The sequence below is a fragment of the Athene cunicularia genome, assembly GCF_003259725.1.
Source record: "Athene cunicularia isolate RWA chromosome Z unlocalized genomic scaffold, athCun1 chrZ_part1, whole genome shotgun sequence".
NCBI lineage: Eukaryota > Metazoa > Chordata > Aves > Strigiformes > Strigidae > Athene > Athene cunicularia.
This window is the reverse complement of record NW_020799142.1, coordinates 10,597,576-10,622,180: the sequence shown is the minus strand read 5'-3', so window position 1 is coordinate 10,622,180 and position 24,605 is coordinate 10,597,576. Positions and strand designations below refer to the sequence as shown.

The following is a 24,605-nucleotide window of genomic DNA, read 5'->3' as shown; positions in this document are numbered from 1 at the left end:
ACTATGATAGTTTCTGGACTGTTAAACAGCTGATAGTATTTTTTCACTTGATTCTTTTCAATAAAATTAGTAATGTTACTCTGTTTCTGCAATGTTTTTATTTAGTTTTTGCAACTATTCTGTTGTGTGCTTTTTGTCAAGTACTGTAAGCCAAGTTTCACGCTTCAGGTCTTTAGATAATATCATCTTATTGAGAATTTTGCAGAAGGATTTTCTTGTGTTCTCAGCAGCCAATCTAAAACCAGTGAGTTGAAAATTTTCTCGATTGGTTTTTGAAGATACTAAACGAATCCTGTATAAATGTAGCAGAAGGCTGTTTTGTTTTTATCTTAATTTCTCTTGCACTTTTTGAACATGAAGTAAGGGTCATAGTGATTGGAAGATCATAAAAGAAGGCTAAGTCTCAGCAAGAATCTTCTAAAAAATGGACAGATGAAATTGTATGTAGTACTCTAGCATTTGATACATTAGAGTTCAATAATAATTCAGTAATAGCTTTTTTTGTTGCTCATTTGACTGTTCCTTGCTTCTTCAGGAAACAGACAAGGTTATAGATGATGGTGATTATGACTGGAAAAGAATCAAGTGACCCATGAATCTCCACCGTGGTGAACAGAATGTAACTGTAGGATAACTGACTCTATGCCTTTATATTTAAACAGAAATCCTAGTTAGAAGATGAGGAAGAAAATACACAAACCAACACTACTGAACTTCTGTGCTGATTAATTACACTCATGCCTTCTTTCAAACACCAGTTTTCTTCCCAGAATTTTGTTTAAGTGTAATATTACTCAAGAAAGGAATTGGGATTTAAAGAGTTTTGCTGAATTGTGAAAAATCTTACTATTTTAAGTTCTGGATGTTGTGACAGAACAAGGTAAAAAGGTAAAATAAAGCTAAAAGACAACAAAAGATAAGAAATTAATGTCATCAGGTGTGCATGGAAGATTGTTTTTTGCTCTAATCTTTTTAATGAAGGGGCTTGATTGGGTATGAAATAATGAAAGATATGAAGAAAATACAGCTTACACTTTTTTTTTTTTTACTATAATAGAATAAATCAGGAGGCTATGTGGAAGGAAGAGGGAGAAAAGAAACCCTGTGGCTTTGCCTGAAAACATTCTGTTAACAAGTTTCACAAGCAGTGTAATCACATAGTCTAAAAAATTTGAAAGTACTTGTATATAGTTCATGAAGCCATCTGCAGCTGTGAACAGAAAAAGATTCAGAAGTGATGTAACCTCTGTTCTTCATGACTTTCTTATACATAGTTCTTACATAACTGTTTTCTGCTTTTCCACTATGTTATGCTATATTGAAGTTTTCTCAGTTTAGGGTGGTTTTTTTTTTTTCATTTCAGGTTTGCATCTGCAGGAGATGATGGGATCATATTTCTGTGGAATGCTCAGGTTAGCTCTTTTTTTGGGTGTTAGCTTGTGTGCTCTGGAGAGGATAAAAGTTGGGAAGAGGAGTTAGAAATGTTTAGTAGCAAAAAAGCAGAATAAAAAACAGAGCTACTGTTTGAAAATGTAAAAGTGGAGGTAAGTCTGTCAAATCTTGGTTTACAAAGAGCTAGAAAAGTTAAAGTTGTGTGGACCCAGGAGAACAGTAAGTTTTAAGAGTTAGAATGTTATGGGAAGACAGTGATTTTAAAGAGATTTAAGATGAAATGATGATGTGAAAAGCAGAAGTGTGTATGAACTTGTGGCTTTAATTCTTTTAAAATGTTTGGTATTTGCTGTCAACACTGCCATGTTGACTAGTAACTCAACAAATGCATAGCAAGGGCCCAGTCTTGCCAAAATTTATATATGTACTTAAGTTCTAAGTACATTTCAGTGACTCTATTAGCAGTTATCTATTTGTAGTATAACTGATTAGACTAAGAGGAGAGCTAACTCAAAACTGTATTGGAAGCACCAAAGTCACTGGAAGTTATACGTTTCCTGAAGTTCAGAAACAAGGCATTAATTGCTTGCTGTGATAAAAATCTTCTTAAAACTTCTGAAAACCATACTAAGACATTAATTTTATTGCGGAAATAATGCTCTGTAAGTGTGATACTGACTGTTCTGCTCTTCTGCTAAGTCTCTGTATCACTGACAAAATTATAGAGAAGGCATGACAATTAGACCTGTGGTAAGGGAGGCTAGTATACAAGTTAGATTGTTTAATAGGAGATCTAAAAGGGAGATATACTGTACTGTCTAAACTATGAGTATCGAACATTTAAGGAAGAAAGATATCTCAGACTCAGCTTTTTTTTAGAAACCTGTAAAATTTGTCACATTTATGATGGTGTAAGCCTTTTGCAATTCTGTAATTTGGAAACAGAAACTGTTTTTGAATATTCAAGACCACATATGTGAGTGTATATACTCAACAGCTAAGAGGTTTGTGAATGTAAAACTCATAGATATACAGCTTAGGAACTGAGTTCTGTTTTCTACTTCTTCTGTAGGTTTTTTATTATGTTTTTGTTAAAGCAAATCTTTTGTAGTTTTAGTTTAAAAACTTAACCCACAAGTGTAAAGAAGTTTATTTATAACTACCCTGTATTTTAATTGCATGTTTGAAATGCCAGTATGCGTCTGCATGTTTGTTTGTAGGGTTTTGCCATTTAACTAAACAGAGCAGAAATAGCTGCAGTTATCTAAATCAGCAGCTTGGAGCTATAGATAATGTACATACTAAATAAAGCTGTCAGGAAACTGCCAGTACTGTGTTTGCTGTAAATACAGGTTAAGTTTTTCTAATCATTAAAATAAAATACTCTTTCAAGTGATGGTTTGTCAACAAGTCTGAATTACTGTAGTATTAGTTAAAAAGGGTGAATGTCCAATATCTGCATTAAAAAAGAGTGAGTTCTTATGGGCTTTTAGAGGGTTATTTACTCTTAGTCATTTTTATTATGTACTATTTCTTTATACTTAATATCTTGTTTAATTCTGTGTAAGATCTTGAACACTACTGAAGGTAATAGAAGTAAATCCATAAATTACTTCAGAAAGGAAGATTTTAGACTCTTGGAAGTTCTTGCTTTCAAAAGTCATTTGTTACTTATGTAAAAACTATCTGTAGTTTTCTGTGTTTTTATTTTTCAGACTGGAGAAAAACTTTTTGAACTTTATGGACACACTCACAAAATTACAGCTATTGCACCATTTTCTTCATCAGATGCTTCTGAAGAACAAACCCATTTGATTTTAACAGCATCAGCTGATAGAACAGTTATTGTATCCTTAGATCTGGAGAGGATTCAAATTTCTTTGGGCTTTTTGTTGGTTTTTACTTTTGAAGATAGCACTGACAGGCTGCAGGTTGGTTAAATTTATTGAGTGATAATATCCAGTAGGTATAATTGGATTACACTAGGATTTTACTCATTGTTGCTCGCACATAGATGCAGTCTGTGCCGCAAAAATTAATCCATAACAGACCCTTATTAATATGTCATTTTGGCCAAATATTGAAAAGACAATCAGTGTTTTGAGGACTGAGTCTCTGCGTACCTATTTCCCAATCTGTCATTTAGTTACAAACACAGCTGTTATAATATATAAAATCCTTTCCTTTCCTTAATGAATAAAGTCAGGTTTGGGACTGCACTAGTGGCAGACAGGTTCAGAAAGTGTCATGTTTCCATTCTACTGTAAAGGTAAGCTGAGGATACTCTAGGTGTTGTTTTGTTGTATACAAGAATCTATCACGTATGCTTCATGGGCCATATGGGCAGGTGTGTTAAAATGAATAACATTATCTGTTTTAAGAAGAGGTGCATAATGAGTGGCTGAGAAGTGGGCACAATTCTTTACTTGTTTTTGGAACTCATAATCCCTCAATTTTCTTCTTGAAATGATGTAAAACAAAGGTAATCTTATGGCTTAGTTTGTTACTGTGTTGGAAAAGGTAGCTACAGTCAAACTAGTTCTTGAAGGTTAATAGTAAAAAAAATCACTGAAAAATCAGGTTTTGCATTGTTGGTGGAAAAATGTGATATGTAATGAAATCTGTATTTCTTAGGAAAGTGACACCTTAATACTGTATTTCATAGTACCTACAGCTTTATCTACCTAAAGCTCATGATCATTTCACAGAGAAATTCCCTGTAGAACTTTTGCAGGGGACATATATCTGATTTTTGTTCTGCAGTGTTTGACAGTTCTTCAAAGACTGGATGTATGGTTGTCTGGAGGGAGTGATCTATGTGTTTGGAACCGAAAATTAGATCTCTTGTGTAAGACCAGTCATCTTACTGATGCAGGTAAAAATGTAAATGACTCATTATAGCTGTTAAAGTGGAAGTAAAATGGATCTGTATAATGACACAAAATCAACTTGGCAAATTCTCTTTAATTCTAATGATAACATTTAGGTATTAGAGCCACTCTTTTTTTTTTTTTTAAATGTCAGACTTAATAGTTTCAGAGTAAGACTGCTTTTAATCTCCTGTGCTGTGTGAATCTTAAAATATATCAAATCTCAGTAATTGTATATATTAGCTTGGACTTACAGCTAGACCTTGGATGCTGATTTATACATGTTTGCTCTATTATGGACCAGATCCTTTGGCTGTCTTTCTCTGTGAATGAACAGGATTTTTATTATTCCCAAGTAATGCTTTCTAGTAGTAAAGCAGTAAAGATTTCTTTTTATTGTTAAGAATCAGTACTTTTGATACAGAAAATGCAGATTTTGATAGAAATACAGTAAATGTAATCAGATCTCAATGTCAGTCATGCTTTTATCTGTTCATTAAAAAGAATTATTGCATATTATTGCTATACTTTACAAAGTACCTATGAAGCTGTGAATCGAATTCAAATTCGGGACCAATATTTTCCTTATTTTTGTCATAGAATGGTAGGCAAAACCTTCTATCCTTTGAGGATGGGTGGTGGGCAAAATATTCTGAATCTTTAATGTTAACTTCTTTTGGTTCAGTATGAAAAATCATGTCAAATAAGAGTTGGAATTGGTACTATAGTGCTTAGCACGAAGTGCTATTGAAACTTTTGTACAAGGGGTCAAGGGGATGTGCAGCATGGGCTCTGTCTTCCCTCCTGATCTCTTTCTTCCTTTGTGGGGAATTCTCCTTAGAGAATTTTCCTTTATTGGTCTGGCAGCACAGACTGGGGGAATTCTGTGCCAGATGAAGCAGGGTAACAGCAAGCTGGCCGTTTTATCTTGTGCCTTATTCTTCATCTGGCTCTGCACAATGTTTCAGTATCATGCATACTGTGATAGTATCAATATCTAATAACTTTAGTACTGCGTATGTTTAGAGTCTCAATGATTACCACAGTGTCTTTAATATTGTCCAGCATATGTTAGGACATAAACATCTTAACTGTATTTTAAATAAAAATTATTGAATCTCAGCTTTACCTCAAGTTTGACGTTCAGAATTCTGCTGAATTCAGGACCAAAACTCCTGACTCAATCTGAGGTAATTTGTTCACTTCCAATGACATTTAACTTTCACTTCAGGCAATATGCTTTTATTTTTATAATAATTTATAAGTGGAAGGGAGATTATGAAGAACTTTATTAATAAGGAATTAACAGTTTTCTGTATTTTATCCTTTTTTCCCTTATCTCCTGTATTTTTTCAAAGGTATCAGTGCTTTGGTTGAATTGCCTAGAAATTGTATTGCAGCAGCTGTTGGGAAAGAGCTAAGTGAGTATGTTGTATTTCTGTTAAATGTTCATGTTCCCCTATAACAGCTGTTTATCAGAGATATGTGTAAAGAGCATGCTGCCGGAATGGCATAGGAGAAGTAAATGGTATTAGTGTGTTTAGCAGCCTTTTTTCTTTTTCCCTTATTTGACAAAGAGGCAGACAATACAAATCTCATTCAGGAATTTTGTTGAGATCTTCATGATGGAAGTTTTCTGTATTTTCTGTAATTGTTATTACTGTTATTGCCACCTGCCCAGATATGATTGTGACAATCTACATTTGTCTTTCTGGAGAAGGTCTGGAACTCATTATTTGAGTTGTCAAATACTAGCTTCTCTAGAGCCTCCTTATCACAAGATCAGGAATATGAGATATTGTGGATCATGTTATACTGTCCAAAACTGTAATGAGACAATGTGAAGTTTCTATTGGTCACTTGGAGATAGGGTTTTCTGTGCACAAATTGTAAATCATTGTCCAGCTGTCAGTGGAGAGTCTTAAATAAGAGTGTTTTTATAAAATACTGAAATCTCAAAATATGGAAATGTCCTGGTTCAACTAGGATAGGGTGAAGTTTGCCCCAGCAGAGAGAGAGGGGGAAGGGGTCTCCAGCCGGTTTATTCATACCATGCTGACGTCAGGTCCAGGGACGGAGCCTTTTTTACTTTTGCTTTTGGTTTTGGGGGTTGTGACTCACGCGGCGGGCTTGTTCCCTGACCATTTTGCGGTATTTCTCTGTATATCTTTTGTCTTGTTCACTGTTATTGGTGTTTATTGTTGTTATCATTGCTACTGTTGTTGTTCAGATTGTCTATCACACTGTTGTATTAAATTTCTTATTATTTTAACCTGGGGTCTGTGCTTAACTTCCAGCCTGACCAGCTGAGGGTGGGGGAGGGGCAACAGCAATGTGCTCTCGGGTCCCGGTAGGGCTTAAACCAGCACAGGAAAAAAAATCCAGGACAAATAATAGAGCACTGAATCAGCAAAACAGCAGACTTTGCTCAATATGATTAAACATTTAGCTGAAAAATAGCAATCTGATATTCTAGTCAAAGAATCAGGAGCAAATTAAAAATAGTCTTCTTGTGTTTAGACATTGGTATACAATGTAAATTTCCATCTGAACTTCCCACAGTTTTTTGTAGTGCCCTTGAGATATAAAAGAAATTTCAAGTGGTTAATATAGTCTTAATTCCTGTTGATCTTGATTGCCTTACTAGAGAATATTCCATCCTTTCAAACAATAGTTTTCAATCAGATGAGCACTTAAGAAAGATCATGGAATCATAGAATGGTTTATCTAGTTCCAGCCCCCCTGCCATGGGCAGGGACATCTTGCACTAGATTGAGTTGCTCAAAGCCCCATCCAGCTTGGCCTTGAACACCTCCAAGGAGGGGGTATCCACAGCTTTTCTGGGCAGCCTGTTCCGGTGTCTCACCACCTTCACAGTGAAGAATTTCTTCCTTACATCTAATCTAAATCTACCCTCTTTCAGTTTAAAACTTCTACCTTTCATCCTATCACTACACTCCATGATAAAGAGTCCACTGCCATCTTCCCTGTAGGCACCCTTGAAGTACTGGAAGGCTGCTATAAGGTCTCCCTGAAGCCTTCTCTAGGCAAAACAGCCCCAGTTCTCTCATCTTGCCCTCATAGGAGAGGTGCTGCAGCCCTCTTGATCATCTTTGTGGCCCTCACCTGGACCTGCTCAATCAGGTCATCTCTTACACTGGGGGACCAAGAGCTGTATGTGGTACTGCAGGTGGGTTTCATGAGAGCTGAGTAGAGAGGGAGAATCCTCTCCCTTGACCTGCTGGTCACGCTTCTCTTGATGCAGCCCAAGATATGGCTGGCTTTCTGGGCTGCAAGTGCATATTGCTGGCTCATAGTTTTTCATCCCCAAGTCCTTCTCTGCAGGGCTGCTCTCAATCCACTCATCTCAATCCAGTGCTTATTTTTGCATGGGTTTGCCCTGATCCATGTGCAGGACATTGTACTTGGGCTTGCTGGACTTCATGAGGCTTGCCCAGGCCCACTGATCAAGCCTGTCCAGGTCCCTCTGGATGGCACATCCCTTCCCTCCAGCATGTTGACTGCACCACACAGCTTGGTGCCATTAGCAAGCTTGCTGAGGGTGCACTCGATCCCACTGTCTGTTATTGCCAACAAAGATGTTAAATAACACTGGTCCCAATACCGACCCCTGAGGAACACCACTTGTCACTGCTGTCCACTTGGGCATTGAGCCATTGACCACAACTCTTTGAGTGTGACCAGTCAGCCAGTTTCTTATCCGCTGAGTGGTCCATCCTCCAAATCCATTTCTCTTCAATTAGGAGAGAAGGATGTTGTGCAGGACAGTGTTAAAATCTTTGCACAAGTCCAGTTAGATGACATCAGTCACTCTTCCCTTTTCCACCAACGCTGTAACCGCGTTGTAGAAGACCACTAAATTTGTCAGATGTGATTTACCCTTAGTTGAAGCCATGTTGGCTGATGTTTCACTTTTGGTTTACTTACCTGTAAAGATGTCTAATACTGCTTTCTGCAACTTCTCATGTTGATTCTCTGAATTTCAGAGTTACTAGGCTGGGATGTTTTATCCTGTAGCTGCTGTAGTAAGAGGCCTTAATAATAACACTGAAGTAATTTATTCCCATTTTCTTTGGTGTTATGAGTAGTCATAAGTGGCTTTGCACATCTTATACTGTCTATTTATGTTTTAGTTTGTGTCTTTCTGAAAATGATGTGTTTTATTTAAGCATAGCTACATTTTCTTCTGGGTGGTAAAGCTCATTTAGACAATTTCTCTTTCTGTCCTTGAAGTCATTTTTAGGTTGATTGCTTCTAATGATGGGTCTGAAGGTTGGAATATCCTTGAAGTAAAACGCCTTGTTGACCATCAGGATAACATTTTATCATTAGTCAGTGTCAATGGTAAGAGTCATTTTATAATGTTACTAGTTTTCTTAGATACCAGTGGGATATTTCAAATATTGAGTTTTTATTTGGACCAAATTTTTAACTGGAGTGAAATTTCATAAATAGTAGGTGTACCTTCCTGTGTAGCTGCAACAGTAGTTAAATATGACAGTATAGTGACTTCCTTTATGGATTAATAGTGAAATGAAACCAGGCAGGTTATGATGTAGGAAAGGCACAAAAGAGGCCATGTCATGGATGGGAATGGTTCTCTGGATCTTCTTCCTGTTGGGAAAGTCTAAAATCCTATTTTTTTTTTTCTGATTCTTAAAATGGAACATACAATGCCATGTCCTTTGCAGCTGTAGTCCCAACATAACTGAAAGTTCTGGGTGTGCAGATGTGGGCCCGTATATAGATCCATTATTTAGAGGCTCTGGAAGATGGTGCAATCTCTGCTGCTCATTAGGGTAATGCTGAACTACTGCTTGAAATTCTGTCTACTCTACTACAGGTATCAACCCCTTCTACTTTCTTTTCCCCTGTGTTTTTTTATGGAGCACCCCCAAAGCCCAGGGCAAGTTATTCCTGGTGTGGTGGAGTGTGAATTTACCCTTGGGCTTATTTGTGTCAGCCTAGTTGGGCACAAAGGGGCTGTGGTACAGGGGTAGCAAGAAGCTGGAAAGAAGAAAACTTGGATTCTATGGTAGTTGTTTCTGGGGCTTCCTGTTGCCATTATTTTCTCCTTTTTTATTATGAAGGGGAAACAATATTTGGCTTAAAAAGACAATATGCTACCTCTGTTAAGTATTGTTGAAGCAGTTCCTTTCCATGTGTTATTAACAAATTCATGGGCTACTTCCGTCTTGTTGTTAACTCATCCATTTAATTTGTCATAAGTATTTCTATTTATGGCAAAGACATACTTAGCTATGTCTGAGGCCTGCTGACACACCTGCTTGTCCAAGGAAGGGTTTTGTATGTAGGCACCAAATGACCTTCAAATACTTGTACATACTTCTGGTGATATTCCTTGCCTTTGCTATAGTGTACTATGCACTGTGACTGGTGAATGTTCTCCTTCCTAGTTTTAATTTTACAAGAGAGCTCATCTCCTTTTGCTTATCTGAACTATGCTAGGTAATCAAATGAGTATTTACTCAAAGGGAGAGTTTTTTGTCTAATCAGTTATATACTGCACATTCTACAGAGCTTCACTTGAAAATGGGCTCTCAGCTTTCTAGGGTGACTTTGTGTAAAATGGAATTTTTTTTTTAATATCATGTGATTTCTGTGTGTGTTTTTTTCCCCTCTAGACTTGACTTTTGTGACAGGTTCTCATGTGGGTGAGTTAATAGTTTGGGATGCACTTGACTGGACAAAGCAGGCATCTGAGTGCAACTTCTGGGACTCCTCTGTCCATCCAGATGTACAGGCAGAAATAAAGTTATCCCAAAGCCAAAATGAAACTTCGATTCAACACTTGACATCTGATGAGGAGGTAAAAAGCTTTAAACAGAGTAGACTACTTTACATGAACTAGCATGACCCTACCATAGAAGGCCAAGTGTTTTGTGTTTTCAGTTTGCTTATTTTAATGAGAGGCTTCTTTAAAATGCACACAGCTATTTTTTATACAGTCAATTTTTTTTATATAAGAAAATTTTGGTCATTGAACTAACTGAATGTAATATGTTGATGGTATGGGAGCCAATATAGTGGACTGTCACAACAACATTTCTTTTTGACTGACAAAGATTTATTAGTTGTTTACAGTACCACTAGAGAAAAATAAATAGGAGGTGTGTGTTTTGATGGCATACATCTTTCATATTCCATGGTTCTCAAAATGCAGTTTCCACAATAATAAACTTCCCAAACCAATTATAGCTGAGGGTTCTGTGAAGTGAATTTAAAAATGGATGTAAGTTTGTGCTTAGTAGTAAATAAATATTGCTCCTTCTGTTCACATGGGCTATACTCAATTGTAAAGAGCACAAATAGGGGTACAAAATCCAGTCTACTGTAACATACTTTGGAGATAATTGAACTTGGTCAGAACACTCAGGCAGAACCCCGTTATTGTTCAGAAAACACTAAAAATCCTCAGGTTGTTCTTTACTTTTGTGAAATATTACCAACTGTTAATGACAAAACAGAAGGTATTTCTTAGTTGGGGTACTGTGGGATTCTGTTTTGGGGCCTGTTGGTCTGTTGCTGAGGAATGAGTATGAATCCACTTCCAGAAATCCATTTCTGAGATATGAGCTATAACAAATCTCTGGAAAAGCTTGAATGTAGGCTGAGGGCCAAGTAGTCACCCAGTGCATTTGTCTGTAAGAAGAGCATTTCTGAAACACTGGAGAGAAAAACATTGTGGGGATAGAGATGCAGTTGTCTCTAAAGGTAGGCTTTCCAGAAGTTTTGTTGTGAGTGCTTAGTTCTAGCATGAGTAAAAAGTCAATCCAGTTCAGGAGAAATTCTATAACTTGGCTTAACACTTTGATGTCCTGCTTGAAAGCTACACAAGATGTGTTTTAAGGGAGGGGAAAAGAATGTTGCAAAGTTCAGAAATAGTTAAAACATTGAATGTGAAATCTGAGGCTGCTGAGGACTTTCTTCCATTCATGGAACTGAACTAAAATAGTTACAGAATTTTATTTATGAGACTTTGAATGGTGAGAAGAAAAGGTGGTTCTAGTGTTATGTCCTGAAATACAAGGTGCTTTTAGGGCAGAGATGTCTGTATTGTAAAGTTCCTACTTAGAAAGTGGTGAAGAAATGTATTCCTATAATGAATTACCTACTATCTAGAAGCAGAACACCGTTCTTCATGTTAGGAAAAAAAAATAATTGGTGTTTTCTCTATTAGGAAGTTTGTCAGCAGGCTTGGTAGTTAGGTGATTGTAGAAGATGCACTTGTCTGGTTTGACACTGTGCTTGTAAGCAAAACATAATTCAGAATCAAATGAGATTGTAATAGTTTGACAATACTGGGAAACAGTGCTAAGGAGTGCTTCTGCTGTCCTCATAGGTGCATGTGTGTTTTTAACTTGCCTGTTAATAGGTGTACAATTTACACTTAATCTGTTACTTTCTTGAGGTTTGAGATGACCAAGGTTTTGCTGGGGCTTGTGTAGAGAGAAAAAAAAGTGTGATTTGTGAAGAGCATCTTTTGCAAAGCTATAAGACTATATGAAACTCATGAGCCTGTCTGAAGGTGGAAGACTCTAAGGGAGAAAAGGCTGAGATATAGAAGTGGAAGGCCATTGAATTTGAGCCTCCTCCAAAACTAGGAATATTAATAAAAATGGACTCAGTGTTTTTTCCTTGATTTGGTAGAGCACTATCAGAAATCTGCACTTAGTTTCAGAGCTTTTGGAGCTCCCACCTCAGATGTGCATGAGGAGAAAACAAAAACAAATGGAAACAAAACCTAACAAAAACTGGACAAGTTTTTTTTAACAGTATCAAAACACCATTGAATATAAATACAGGAAAGACACTGGGTTACCAGTTTTACAAAATGTTGACAAGTGTGTAGTGTGGACTGCTTATGAGACACTAATGTTTGGGCTGTGTAGATGGAAGCAGACCATTCAGGGGAAAGATCCAGCATATCATCGCCTAAACAAGGTATGTTCAAAACCCCAAATATGTACTGAATAGAAGCATTTTGCACTCCTCTGTTTGGTAACAAACTTTTATCTTGTGTACGTACACATGACTCTATGTTTGTTCCCTCTGAAATAATTACAAGTCATGAGAGGGTCCAGGTCCAATGATCTGTAAACTGTGACTTTTTAGGGCCATAATGGTTATAAGACAGAATCCCTGCATATTTCAGAAAGAGCATTGAATGCAAAATGCTTCCAGATCTTTGCAATATTGTGTAATAACTTTGTGAGAGAGGTCCTTTTCTACACTTAGAGTACAAATGCTTGAGCAAGAGTTCTTTGTGAAGCTTCAGTTAAATTTTTTAAAAAATGACAAGAATGCAGAAGAGCTTCTTGTTTTATCCAGAAAGACTGAATATACGAGTTTGTCAAAACACAGAATGTTATTTTAATGTAAGAACATAAATTTCGTTGCAGAAATATGTTGATTTGTTGGTATCCTTGATTTCTGTTTAGACTGTAAGGTACAAGATGAAAATACAGAAATGAAACAACTGCTTAGAGTATAGGAAGATATCTCATTTCCAGGAAAAAAAAAAATCTGTATTTTTTTTCTATAACTTGCTGATTCTGTATGCTTGGGATAAAGCAGTAACGCGAGAACAGAAACAAGCTAGATAATGTGGGCTAGATGATGTCATAGTACTGCTGGAAATCCATTAAATGCAGGGTGATCTTTCAGTATCTGTTTCTGTAAGTTGTTACATTAAATTTTCTTTCCAGTGTGTGTTTGCTGCCGTTGGGAAAGGCATATACGTATATAATCTTCAAATGAAGCGTGTGATTGCTTGCCAGAGAAGTGCTCATGACTCCTCTGTACTACACATTGAGAAACTTCCAAACAGGTACGAGTCATGGTACATTTTGTTAATGCAGTAAAGAAATGCAGAATTTGGAAGGGTGGCTAGAGACAGTCTGGAAAGCTACATCTGAATCCTGGGGCAGGGACTTGATCTTTAGTTTGATTTGCCTTTACTAGATAGAGCTTCTTGATCTGATTTGTCCTGGTTTGAGTGGGTGGCAGGGGTTTTTGGTAGTGGTGGCGGGGCTACAACGGTGATCCCCTGTGAGAAGCTTCTCAAAGCTCCCCTGGCTCCAAGTTGGACCTGCCTTTGCACGAAGGTTGAGCCAGTTAGCCCTGCCTCTGCAATATGACATTTAAGAAGAGGAGCCTTGGAGGAGGAATTGGAGTTGGGAGGAGATGCAAAGAGAACTTCTGTGCAAACACCGAGGTCAGTGGAAAAAAGAAGGAAGTGGGGGGAGGTGTGCTGGTGCAGCGCCCCTGTGCAACCCATGGTGAGATGGCAGGGCTACCACCCGTGGAGGTCTGTGGTGGAGCAGATGCCAACCTGTGGTCTGTGGGAGCCCCAACACTGGACAAGCTGACTGCACCTGAAGAAGGCCAGGACCCTGTGGGAAGAAGAGGCACTGCTATTGTAGTTCAGCACTGGGAGGATTGCAACATGCTGGGGTGTCCCACAGCAGAGCAGCTAGGGAAATGCTATGGCCTGTGGGGGAGGGACTCATGTCAGAGAAAGTTTGTGGAGAACTGTCTCTTGTGAGAGTAGGAGCACACTGGAGCAGAGGGGAGAATACCAGAAGTTTCCCACCTCTCCCCGAGGAGAAGTGGTAGGACTGACTGCACCCTCCAGCCCCTGTCCCCTGCCCTGCTGGGGGGGAAGTGTTAGAGGTATCAGAAGCAAAAGCTGAGCCCAGGTAAAAAGGAGAAGTGGGGAGAAGGCGTTTTCAAGATGTGGTAAGGCTTCTCACAGTCCTACTCTGTCTGTTAAGTGGTGGTGTTGTTAGTGTCTGAATTAAATTTTATGTTGTTTTTTTTTCTTCCCTTAACAAATGTGTCTTGTCTGTGACTATAATGGATGAGTCATCCCTCCCTGTCCTTATCTTGATTCCTAAGATTTTTGCTTTGCTTTCTCCTTCTCAGTGTTGGGAGAGGGGAAAAGGGGGAGTGAGTGTCTGCATGGTGCTCAGTTGCCCTCTGAACTCAAACCACTGAGCCTTCTGCTTTATTTTCTCCTCAGTGTTGTACAGGAAGTGGGGAGTGAGCAGCTGCATTGGTGCTTAGTTGCTCTCTGAGCTCAAACTGTGACAGAATTTTTGAAAATGCATCATGGTAATTCAATGTGAAAAAACTATGATCCAGTATGTTTGATGTACGGGCTCAGAGTGAAATATCTTGGCTCTCTTCAAAGTCAGACTTGATAAAGCACTTCTGTATACACTGTGAAAATTGCACTTTGTGGCATTTTACTTCTATAAAGCAAAGGCCTATGGCATATTTGGTAATTTTTTTAACTAAATATTCTGTAGCAGTTGAAATGTTTTAACAAAAAGAACTTCCAGCCTTTGTTCATTAGTGCTGAATTCCTAGCTGGAACTTGACAGTCAAGTTGGACAATTAGCTACATATATGTAACAGTTGTGTTGTTAGATCCCTTTAGACTCCTGTTCAATGGAGTAAAAGTCTGTCAGGAGATAATAATTGGGGCCTTGACCTTGTAAATGCACGTGCTGTTCTAAACAGGTAATGAAAAGGAGTATCTTTCCTTTTGTTGTTTTTCCGTAAGGAAAAAATAAGTTTTTGCTTAGTGAAAGTAAACTTACAGAAGCCAGTTAGTAGAACTGTGTTTGCAGAGTCTAGACTTGGTTTTTGTTTTACAGAGTGGTGTGCTTTTAAAATGGGATTGAAAACGTGTATTTTTTTAATATATTTTGCAAGTCCATTGTAGTTTGCCTACTACAGATGCATCTTGTTTTGTATGGAACATCTGGATGTCCTACTACGTTTGAGAATTCTAGCAAACTTGTGTAGCAAACTTGTGTAGAACCTGAGGCGCTTGCTGTCTCTTTTATAGAAACATCACAAGTTCACTTGTGCAGATAAGTATCCATGCTAGCATTTCTTATCAACTGTTTTTACAGGCAGCTGATCTCCTGCTCAGAAGATGGCAGTGTGCGCATTTGGGAGCTCCGAGAAAAGCAGCAGTTGCCAGCTGAGCCAGTTCCAACAGGTTTGCTAGTAGTGGGGGGTGAAAAGAACATTTAAAAAGAATAACGGGAAGCCCATTATTTACCATATAGGAACAGAGAGGCTTACAGCTTTGTAAGAAGAGATAATTTCTTGTGTTCAACCAACTGATAACAGGGGTGGGAGGGGAAACTGAAGAAGACAGGGGTGTGCATGCCCTTCAAGATCTGATATGGGAAGTTAGAATATCCAGCTGAAGTGGTTCTGTGCAATAAAGCTTATTTAGAGTGTACAGTTGTATCAATCAGCTGGTTTAACAAAAATTATGACCTCTACTGACAAACCTTGATTCACTTCTTATTGTACTGGATAGTGCTGGATCCTCTACCATGCGAGAGTAAATAGTACAGAACCTTGTGAAGAAAGCTAAAAAGAAGCTTGTGGATGACTAGCTGGCACAAAACTATGTTTTCCAAATCTCCTCCTAGAACTTGGAATGACAGTGGGACTACTTGGAGGCTGTATCCAACTTCACTTACATACTACCTCTGGGTGTCAAAGTCCTCAGGGCTAGTTGCTAATGTTTTAGGAAGTATTGCCTGTGTAGTGCTTGCTGTTCTTTGAGTAGGCCAGTAGCTTCCCTGGGTGCTGGTAGTTGTGGTCTTGGACAGGTGCTCTGGACAATATAATTAGCATTATGGACTGGGATCAGTAATGAGATGTTACTGTCTCTTGTAGGAATTTTTTTATTCGAGCTGTAAATAATTTTCTTGATGTATATTGTCTACCTGACTGTTCACCTGTTGATGGTAACTTTTGCAAATATCTTTTTGCTGCCTAGGTTGATTTAGAAACACTTTTTCAGTGTAGCTGGTGACAGCTGATCTACACAGTTCTGCTTCTTATTGTGACAAGTGGTATTTGGTTTCACTTTGGAAATTTATAATTTCTATGATTGAATACATTTGAAAGAAACCATATGCAATACTGAGATAGGTGGACTGCTGTTGATTTGCTCTATTTTTATACTAAGAAATCCCCTCAGTAGTTGTTCACCTTGCTTGCACCAGGGCCATGGTCTAGCACACTTCTTGTTTTGTGTGCTGATGGGGCTGAAGAAGGGGCCAGAAAGTCTGAACTGCATTGTGTACAGAACCCAACTTTCTTACTTGTGTCAGTATTATTATACAGTTCTTCTGGAGGCTGTGACACAGATATGATTTTCTTGCTATCTAAGTGGAACAGGTGGAGTAATATCTTTATGCTCGAGTTTGGCTGATAGTTTTAAATCTGAAGGAGAAAGTCATTGGGCAGTATAAAACCAGGCAATTCAGCATCAGAAACTTGCTTGTTAACTGTATGCCAGCAGTCTAATGCCTTAGTGCAGGACTCACAGGGAAAGACTGGCACCTCACTCATTATTGCACACGTAGTGGTTTAGGAGGACAGAGCAAAGGTAAATGTCACTGTCCTGCATCTACCTTTTGCTGTTCAGTTAGTTCATTTAGGCAGTCCTTGGATTTTTTGCTAAATCTTTATATTGTCTGATCCAGGTGAGTAATTCACTGTGTTAGCTAAATTATGTCTAGTAAGGACAACAGACAAAGTAGCTATGATACCTTCTCCCTCAAGGTGAATAATCCAGATACAGAAATGCTGCACAGTACAGAGCTGCCATCATGTTGCCATGCAGACTGTCCTGCTTTTAGATTTTAAGTGATTTATGTAGTTCTCTCTAGCTAGAGGAAATAAATTATATCTGTGATTTTTGCCAAAATAAAGGATATTTTTTCCAGGGTTTTTCAACATGTGGGGCTTTGGAAGGGCAAACAGGCAGGCAAGCCAAGCTGCTAAGAAGATGCAGGAAAATACACCTATGTTTTTCTTGGAGCTTGTTGGTGATTTGATTGGTCATTCATCAGCTGTGCAGGTAGGTCAGTTTTAGTAAGAACAAGAAAATGAATTTCACTTGCTAATGTAATTTTGGTGTTGTTACTTTAACAGCTGTAATTTTTGGCTGTTTATCTCTGGAGGCTGGGAACATGTTGATTGTGGGGTATATGTAGTGCAGTGTGAAAACAATAATCCATACTGACTTAAAGTTCTAATGAGAACTCAAACACTCACTGATGCCTGAGGATTGTGTGTGGAGATGTATATGTACATGCTACACATAATCTGGTGGGGTATTGGGTTTCCTTGTAGACTGCAAACAGTACAACTGAGAACTGTGTGTTTGTTTCATATCTCATCTTAAGTTTGCAATCTAAACGAGCTCACATAAAATGAAACTCATTCAGGAATTTCTTAGCCATCTGTGCTGTGAGCCTTAAGGAGGTCTTTAGTTTTACATCATGTACCATTCAGTGCTTCTGTCTGCCTAATAGAGCATTTTTTTGTTTTACATGGCATTTTCCGTCCATACCCTGTCATGTTTGACAAACCTATTGGGGTAACAAATTGCTTTCTTACAGTGGAGTTCTATAGATATTCTTGGCAGAAGCAGGGGCAAGGGCAGGTAGAGATGAGCAGTGTGGTTCTGGAGTAGTATACTCACAAGTATTCATGAGACTGACTGGATTTCAGAACCACTACTGCGAAAAGCTGAAAGCTTTTCACCAACAGCGAAGGTGAACCTTCCTGCTCCAGGGATTTCTGCAAGTCTTTCTGCCCCTCTCTACCATCTTTCTTTCTGAAAAACTGTTGAAAGAGTCCCTATTATCAGTACAGAAAGTTGCTATCTAAGAAAGAGGACATAATGTAATTCAGCAAGAGGCACATATTGGGTTTTTGCTACAACTCTGCAGAGCCAATGAGTAACTGAAATGATAGTAGATGTTATTTCCTGCAATGCTTTACGTAGGGAAAATTTAATTTTTAAACCCTGGTCAGATTGGAGCAGTTGAGGCTAGAAATGTTGAGTATCAATGAGATGTAATGATGAAAGATGTGGTCTTGGCCAGAGTATTTCTACTGGAACTGCATGGTTAGTAAGTGGCTGTTCTCAGAGGTGGTAGGGTGTAGCAGTCCTTGGCTTGAATGCTTCCCCTGGGCAGATCCCTTCAACAAGCTGAAGAATTGGGATGCTGCAAGCATGCCGTAGTGGCACACGTGGTGTGGTTCCACTGGCTGTTGTGTTGAACTGCAGTTAGTGGCTAATTTTAGGCAGCCTTGTAGAGGTCTCTCAAGTCAGGGATGACTATATGACTTGTCAGCTCCATTTCTCTTGCAAAATCCCTCCACTGCTGCTGTACTTTTCTCCTGAGTCACAGTTCTTGCTGGTTTGGCTTCCTCTGTGATCAGGCACATGCTTATGTCTGTCACAGTTGTTTACTCTTTGACCCTTCCTGGCCTGGAAAGTAGTCTGTGCTGGTGTGTGGGAAGGGAGTGGTGTACCCAAGTAAACAGAACAGTGGCTTCTGTTCCCAAGAAACCAGGCAATCGTAGTTCATGCAAGTCACTCACTCTTCTACTGCTGGCTTGCAACAAGTTTCTTCAATATTCATGTACCTTAGCTTTCCTATCTGTAAGGCTTTAATGCTTTTTCTAAATGAGATATTTCAATGCGAAGTGCTGTTCAGTATTTGGTTTTGTGTAGGGATTTTATAAAATATCAAACACATAGAAAGTAATTTTGTGTACTGATGTAGATTTCAGACACACATTTGTATTGTCCAGCTGTACACTGAACAGGTAAGTGAGCTGACAATCTCATGTGAGCATCATGGTAATAGTAATTGTTGCATTGCAGATGTTCCTGTACTTTGGTGAACTGGGACTGGCTACATGCTCTGCTGACCACCTCATCATTTTGTGGAAGGATGGTGAACGAGAATCTAGACTCCGCAGTTTAACACTGTTTCAAAAATTGGCGCAGAATGGTGATTTGCAGATCAGATTTTAAATTGCTCAAATGCATGCTACTTATGTATAAACTGGATGTGTGTTAAACATGAGTGTAAAGGAAAGTCTGAGCTACTGGGAATGTGACTACCAGTAAAGTTTACACTTAAATTCCAATATAATACATGACATTTTTAGTTGCTACTGTTCTTCTCAAAGGAGAATTTTTCATTTTGAAACTTACTTGGCTTACTCAACAAAAATGGCATTCTCCTGAAAGACTGAAGACAATGATGACTCATTAAATAGTTTCTAGTATTATTCCTAATATTTAAAAATATCATGGGTGGATGTAAAAATTATGATTTGTTAAGATCATTAGGTGGATCATGACTAAAGCAGCTGGGGACATTCCACAGTGTTATGTGCAGAAAGGCACAGAAAAAAATTTGAGATTTCCTGCTTTATGTAATTAATTTCTTGAAGCTAAACTTTAGTTACTGGCTCAGATTTGGGTTTTTTTTGTAGATGATACATAAAAGAAACAGTTCTCAAATAGAATTTTTGCATTTGAAGTTACTATCCTGCACCAAGGTTAAGAGCAAGGAGAAGAATGTGGCACGTTTCATTTTTGGCAAAGCAAGGTATATAGATATGTCTTGCTTGCAGTAGCTGCAGTTTTACTGTGGGTTAACCTAGACTACTGCGTTTATACAGCATCACTACCATGTCTAGCATGAAGTGTGATTGGTTTATCTTAGTCTTTCCATAGTGCATTCATTGAATTAATTTGTATCTAATAAAAAGCACTGGCCTTACCATGGATTTTCAGGATGTAAAATACTTTCTTAAGCAGTAGCAGCTGATGTATTCAATACTAGCACAACACTTCTGCCAGATAAATACTAAATTCTCAGCTGAAGCTTGAGTGCAGAGAAATCTGCACCAAATTTATAAGGATAAATAGTATTTTAGAGTTTAAAAATAAAAAGCCTCAAAGTACACAATGCTTTTTTCAAGTCTGAGATAGCAGCAGTAATCTGAAAGCTAAACAGGATTGAGGAAAAAAAACAAACAAACCAACCTAACCCCCCCCTCCAACCAAAGCAGTAAAAACACAAAAGAAAAAAAACAAAACAAGGTTAAACCTAGAACTGATACAGAGAAACTGGGACGGAGGACAAGATAGTGATAAATTGTCATTTGAACAAAGAGTAGGGAAGGGAGGAGTTTGGGAATTTAGTGATTGTAAAGCCATGTAGAAGAGGGTTCTGCTGTCCTTAGGTCTACTCAGAAGATCCAGTTTAGTAAGAAGATCCAACTGAGTAACTTTCAGTGCCATCTCTTTCCTTTGAATCCATGACAACTGTTTTCAGTACAGGAGACTACAGGGCTGTGATTCCAGACTTAAGATCCAGCAGCTGCAGTAAGTCCAATTAAAACAAAAGGCTAAGATGCTTCTGACAAGAGCAGAATCAAAAGGAGGAAGCTCCAGCTTCCTAGAAGAAACCAACAAGCCTTTTAGACTTCTTCCTCCAGCCCCTATGGGCGCTTGCCTTCCCCCCGCCACCCAAGAAGCCAAGATTTGCTTCTTGAGTCTCACCATAATCTTCCCTGGAAGGTGGGGCAGAGGGACAGTAAAATTTTGAGCTGTATTTTTTCCCCCACTTTAGTAAACTTGTACAACTAATCTTATTTGAGTGTAGAGCTCAAAGTGACATATTTCAAAACCATAAAACACATGAAGTTATTAAATTACCTTCCCCTTCCAATTCATTAAGGTTAGGTCAGTGTTAAATCTTCAGCTGCATTTTTTTTTTTTTTTTTTTTTGCTTAGGGTACCTATTCTCTAGGAAGCAACTACAAGTGATGATAACATGCTTTTGGGTGTATGGTATTAACCTTGGGGCAGAAAGGCATGTTAAACCTTTCTGCCTGCATTGTTTCAGCTTGTCTATCAGCAAGTGTTGCATTTTTGTCTACTGTAGTACAAGCTGGGGAGATCAAGTTTCTCTTTGACTCTTTTTTCCTTGTTTCAATTGAGAAATAGCTGTTTAGTTGTATATAAGGGCTGTGTGTTTACACATTGTTACTAAACTTTACAGACAAAGCTTATAAAACAGATTTTTCTTCGAGAGGCTACTGCTGTAATCAGGATCTCAGCTGTAACTAGAGAGAAGGAACATAACCTTTTTTATTATCTTTTTCCTATACTGTGAGAATGACTATTTCATTTTTGACACAGTTTTTAAGTGAATACCTCGTAAAGAAACAGATCTATTTAACTGAACACTTCTAGTCACAAAACTCATTGTGCATTTTACAGGGATGTAATTCAGCCTCAAATACTCCTACATGCATGTGTAAATATTTATATCTATCAGAAGTGCCATTGTTCTCAGTTACAATCCATTGGTAACGGATGTCCCAAGGGTCTCTTCCTTAGGAAGATGGTTGCTAAAAGATGTTTGAGTTGGAAGTATTACATTATTTATTTTACAAATGAACTTTGAACAAAACAGTGAACACAGTAAGGCTACACTAGCCCTCTCCTGTTAAATAAGAGTTTGGCACTTGCTGTTGGGCAGTGCAGTAAGCAGAATTAGGGTGATGAGATGAGAAACTTTACTTCTGCCTTGTGTCTTTTTAAATTTTTTTCCACCCCACCGTAATGCAGAATCCCATATGTTCACATAATGAAAGTAAATATCAGACCTACCCTTAATACTTGTACAACTCTGTGTCTGTTTTACTGTCAGTATTTGCACTGACAATAGCATGAAACAAGCAGCTGTTAGTCAGCTGGATAGGCTCGAGTCTAGGAGATCTGACACAACTGGCAGATGATGATTAATCTATGCTGATTTCTTTTGCTCTTAAAGAGGACATCTCCACACAAATTACTCTTTTTGCTTAGGCTCTGACTGGGGGAAGAAACAGAGGATCTTGCAACAAAATACACTGATTCCATATTAACGCTTAACTTGTGAACCAGAACTGAGGCTGAACTTTATTTCACCTTTCCACCATTCACATTTTCTTCTTTGTGACAGAAGTGTGACAAAAATAGTGAAATGTTTCACATGAATGTGGTCTTACAGGGTTGCTATATTTAACAAAGTAAGATGACAAAGCTTTGAATCTTGTGAAATTATTTTCTCTAATGCAAGCTGTAGTGAGTGTTCAGTCATCAGAATAGTAAAGGTACAACCACTAGTTCTAAATGAAGGAATGGTAAAAGCAGTTTACACTATAAAAATCTGAGGGTCAACTTATCTGAGTAAAAATCCATTGAAGAATGTTTCAATAGGTAATAAGAAAGAATGAATAAACATACTTCACCAGAAACACCATTCTTCAAATATACACAATGCAGCATTTTAATACACAGCAACCTGCTTTAGCTATGACAGAAGTAAGGTTCTATTACAAATCTAACAAAAATATAGCTTATATACATTTCTTTGCACATACATTTTATGGATGTTTCCTTTTGTTTCAGAACTTGGTACAAAAGATACAAAAAAGGTTGGCATGTTATGTAAGCTACCTGCAGTAAGCAACAATCACTGTCACTTTTCATCCACAGCAATCTAAACTGTTTGGGTTGTTTTTTTTTCCTTCATCAGATTCAATTCTTGATATAGCATAGGGGAGGTAAAGACCATGTTCAAGAGCTTTCCTTTTAATGAGTAGTGGACTGCTATTTCAACTGTAGCCACAGCTTTAACGCTCTTGCCTGCAGCCTGGAGTGCAGTATTAAAAATCAGCAGTTCTGCTAGTATTTATTAACTGAATAGTCTAAAATTTGAACTCGTGTTCATGTTCTGCATGTGATTAAAATGAGATGTACAAAAATATGCATTTGTGCTTTGGAAGCTTTAGCATAAATTTCGTATCTTAAAACTAATGAAAACTGTGTTTGATTTCTAACTTATTTACATCCTTTGAAGTACTTTTTACATCACAAAACAAACTAGCATTTTATTAGGAGGGAAAAAGCAGTACAAATTAATTATAATACTCTTTGCTATAAATTAGAACCTGGAAACTTTTTTAAAAGTGACAGGTTCATCGTAGAAGTAGCACAATATATAGACATCATAAAATTTAGATCAGCTTAATAAATTGATGACCATATGTACAAACACCGCTTTATAAAAAAGTATGTTGATCAAGTGCCTAAATGGTTTTTGTGTAAAATTTGCTGAAACATTCCATGGTAACATCTCTAAGATGGCAGAGGAATGTGTGGATGGCACCAGTTATACAGAACATGCTTCTTTTCCTCTATTATATGGCCATTTTTAAGGGACTTTACCTCCTACCAAGATTTTATGTGGAAAAGAAAGAAGGGAGAGTGGGTGGTGCTCTGAGAGATAGTTTCTGTAATAAGAAGGTCATTTTAAATGGTGGAGAGCTTGGTTTTTACTGTATTCAATTTATTGAGCTTTACTTGTTCTACTGTGTATGTTTCTCTTTAGAATTATGATTCAGAGAGCTGAAGAGTATCAGTAGAATTGGAGCAAATTTATACTAGGTAATTGGGAAGTTTTTATGCTTATTTTTCAGCCTATTCTTACTGTACTGGTGACTAGATTACCCCTCTGAGAAACAGCTGTGTGAAGTGTTAGTGAATACAGTTGTATCAATTACAGGATTTGACAAATGCATATTCAGTATTAGAAATCAATTTCAGACGTACATTTTCTGACACAAAATGTTATTTCCAAAGAGCACTTATTCATCTGTGGATTATGTAGCCTTTTTGAAAACATTTTTCCTGTAGGATTCAGAGCAGCTTGAAAGTGATGAATAAAATATTTCCTTCTTGCCACACAGTCTTAATTTCACTGGAAAGGAAACACCATCTCTCTTGTAGCCAAGTCAGTGATTCACAGTGAAACTGGTATATCAAGAGGTCTGTTTTTCTTGTGTTGGTGTCAGTTGTTTTCTGATGGGAGTCTGAGACTCTTGCACTTTAACTCATCCAGTGTTTTCCAGTGTTTGTAGTTATTAGCCAAGTGTTGCATCAGAACAGGCAGATGTGCAAATGCTAAATGAACAGGAGAAACAGTTGTACTATGTATACAGAATGGGCAGAATAAGTCATCTGAAATTGGCATTCTTCTGCTGGTTTTTGTTCCTTCAGCTGTAAGCTAATGCTAAAAGGGGAAAGATTTTCTTTCAGTCTGTTTGTCTTTCAAGAAAATCCCCTTCTTAAAGTATGATGACTTTATTAAATTACACTAGCACACAACCACTGATGTTGGTTTCTCAGAAGAAATACATTGTTAAAGGAAAGCAAAACCCTAGATTAAAAAAAAACTTAGTTTTAAGCCATTATTTCTTCCTTTTTTACATAGATTGTCTGGTAAGCGCTCAACTTTCATAAAGCTGGTGTTATGTGCAGTGAAACAGGCTTCAGCAGCATCATTGATTAGATCCTGTGCTGTACTGATCTACAGTTACTTATCTACAGGTAGT

General features: G+C 37.9%; 2 protein-coding genes across 3 annotated transcripts in view; one reads left to right on the top strand and one right to left on the bottom strand.

Annotated features, from left to right (window-relative positions):
* The window catches only part of WDR41 (WD repeat domain 41), a 30,244-nt gene extending 7,216 nt beyond the window's left edge, over nucleotides 1-23,028 (top strand). Inside the window, exons 4-14 of the mRNA XM_026865773.1 lie at nucleotides 1,364-1,412; nucleotides 3,108-3,239; nucleotides 3,599-3,661; nucleotides 4,156-4,267; nucleotides 5,621-5,683; nucleotides 8,517-8,627; nucleotides 9,929-10,113; nucleotides 13,013-13,134; nucleotides 15,230-15,318; nucleotides 17,072-17,205; nucleotides 19,027-23,028. Of these exons, the coding sequence (XP_026721574.1) occupies nucleotides 1,364-1,412; nucleotides 3,108-3,239; nucleotides 3,599-3,661; nucleotides 4,156-4,267; nucleotides 5,621-5,683; nucleotides 8,517-8,627; nucleotides 9,929-10,113; nucleotides 13,013-13,134; nucleotides 15,230-15,318; nucleotides 17,072-17,205; nucleotides 19,027-19,179 (1,213 nt within the window). The 3' untranslated portion in view covers nucleotides 19,180-23,028. The remainder of the gene's footprint in view (nucleotides 1-1,363; nucleotides 1,413-3,107; nucleotides 3,240-3,598; nucleotides 3,662-4,155; nucleotides 4,268-5,620; nucleotides 5,684-8,516; nucleotides 8,628-9,928; nucleotides 10,114-13,012; nucleotides 13,135-15,229; nucleotides 15,319-17,071; nucleotides 17,206-19,026) is intronic.
* PDE8B (phosphodiesterase 8B) overlaps nucleotides 22,729-24,605 on the bottom strand; it is a 71,377-nt gene continuing 69,500 nt past the window's right edge. For both annotated transcript variants that reach the window (XM_026865344.1, XM_026865345.1), the window contains exon 22: nucleotides 22,729-24,174. In XM_026865344.1, coding sequence (XP_026721145.1) covers nucleotides 24,062-24,174 — 113 coding nt within the window. In that variant the 3' untranslated portion in view covers nucleotides 22,729-24,061. The remainder of the gene's footprint in view (nucleotides 24,175-24,605) is intronic.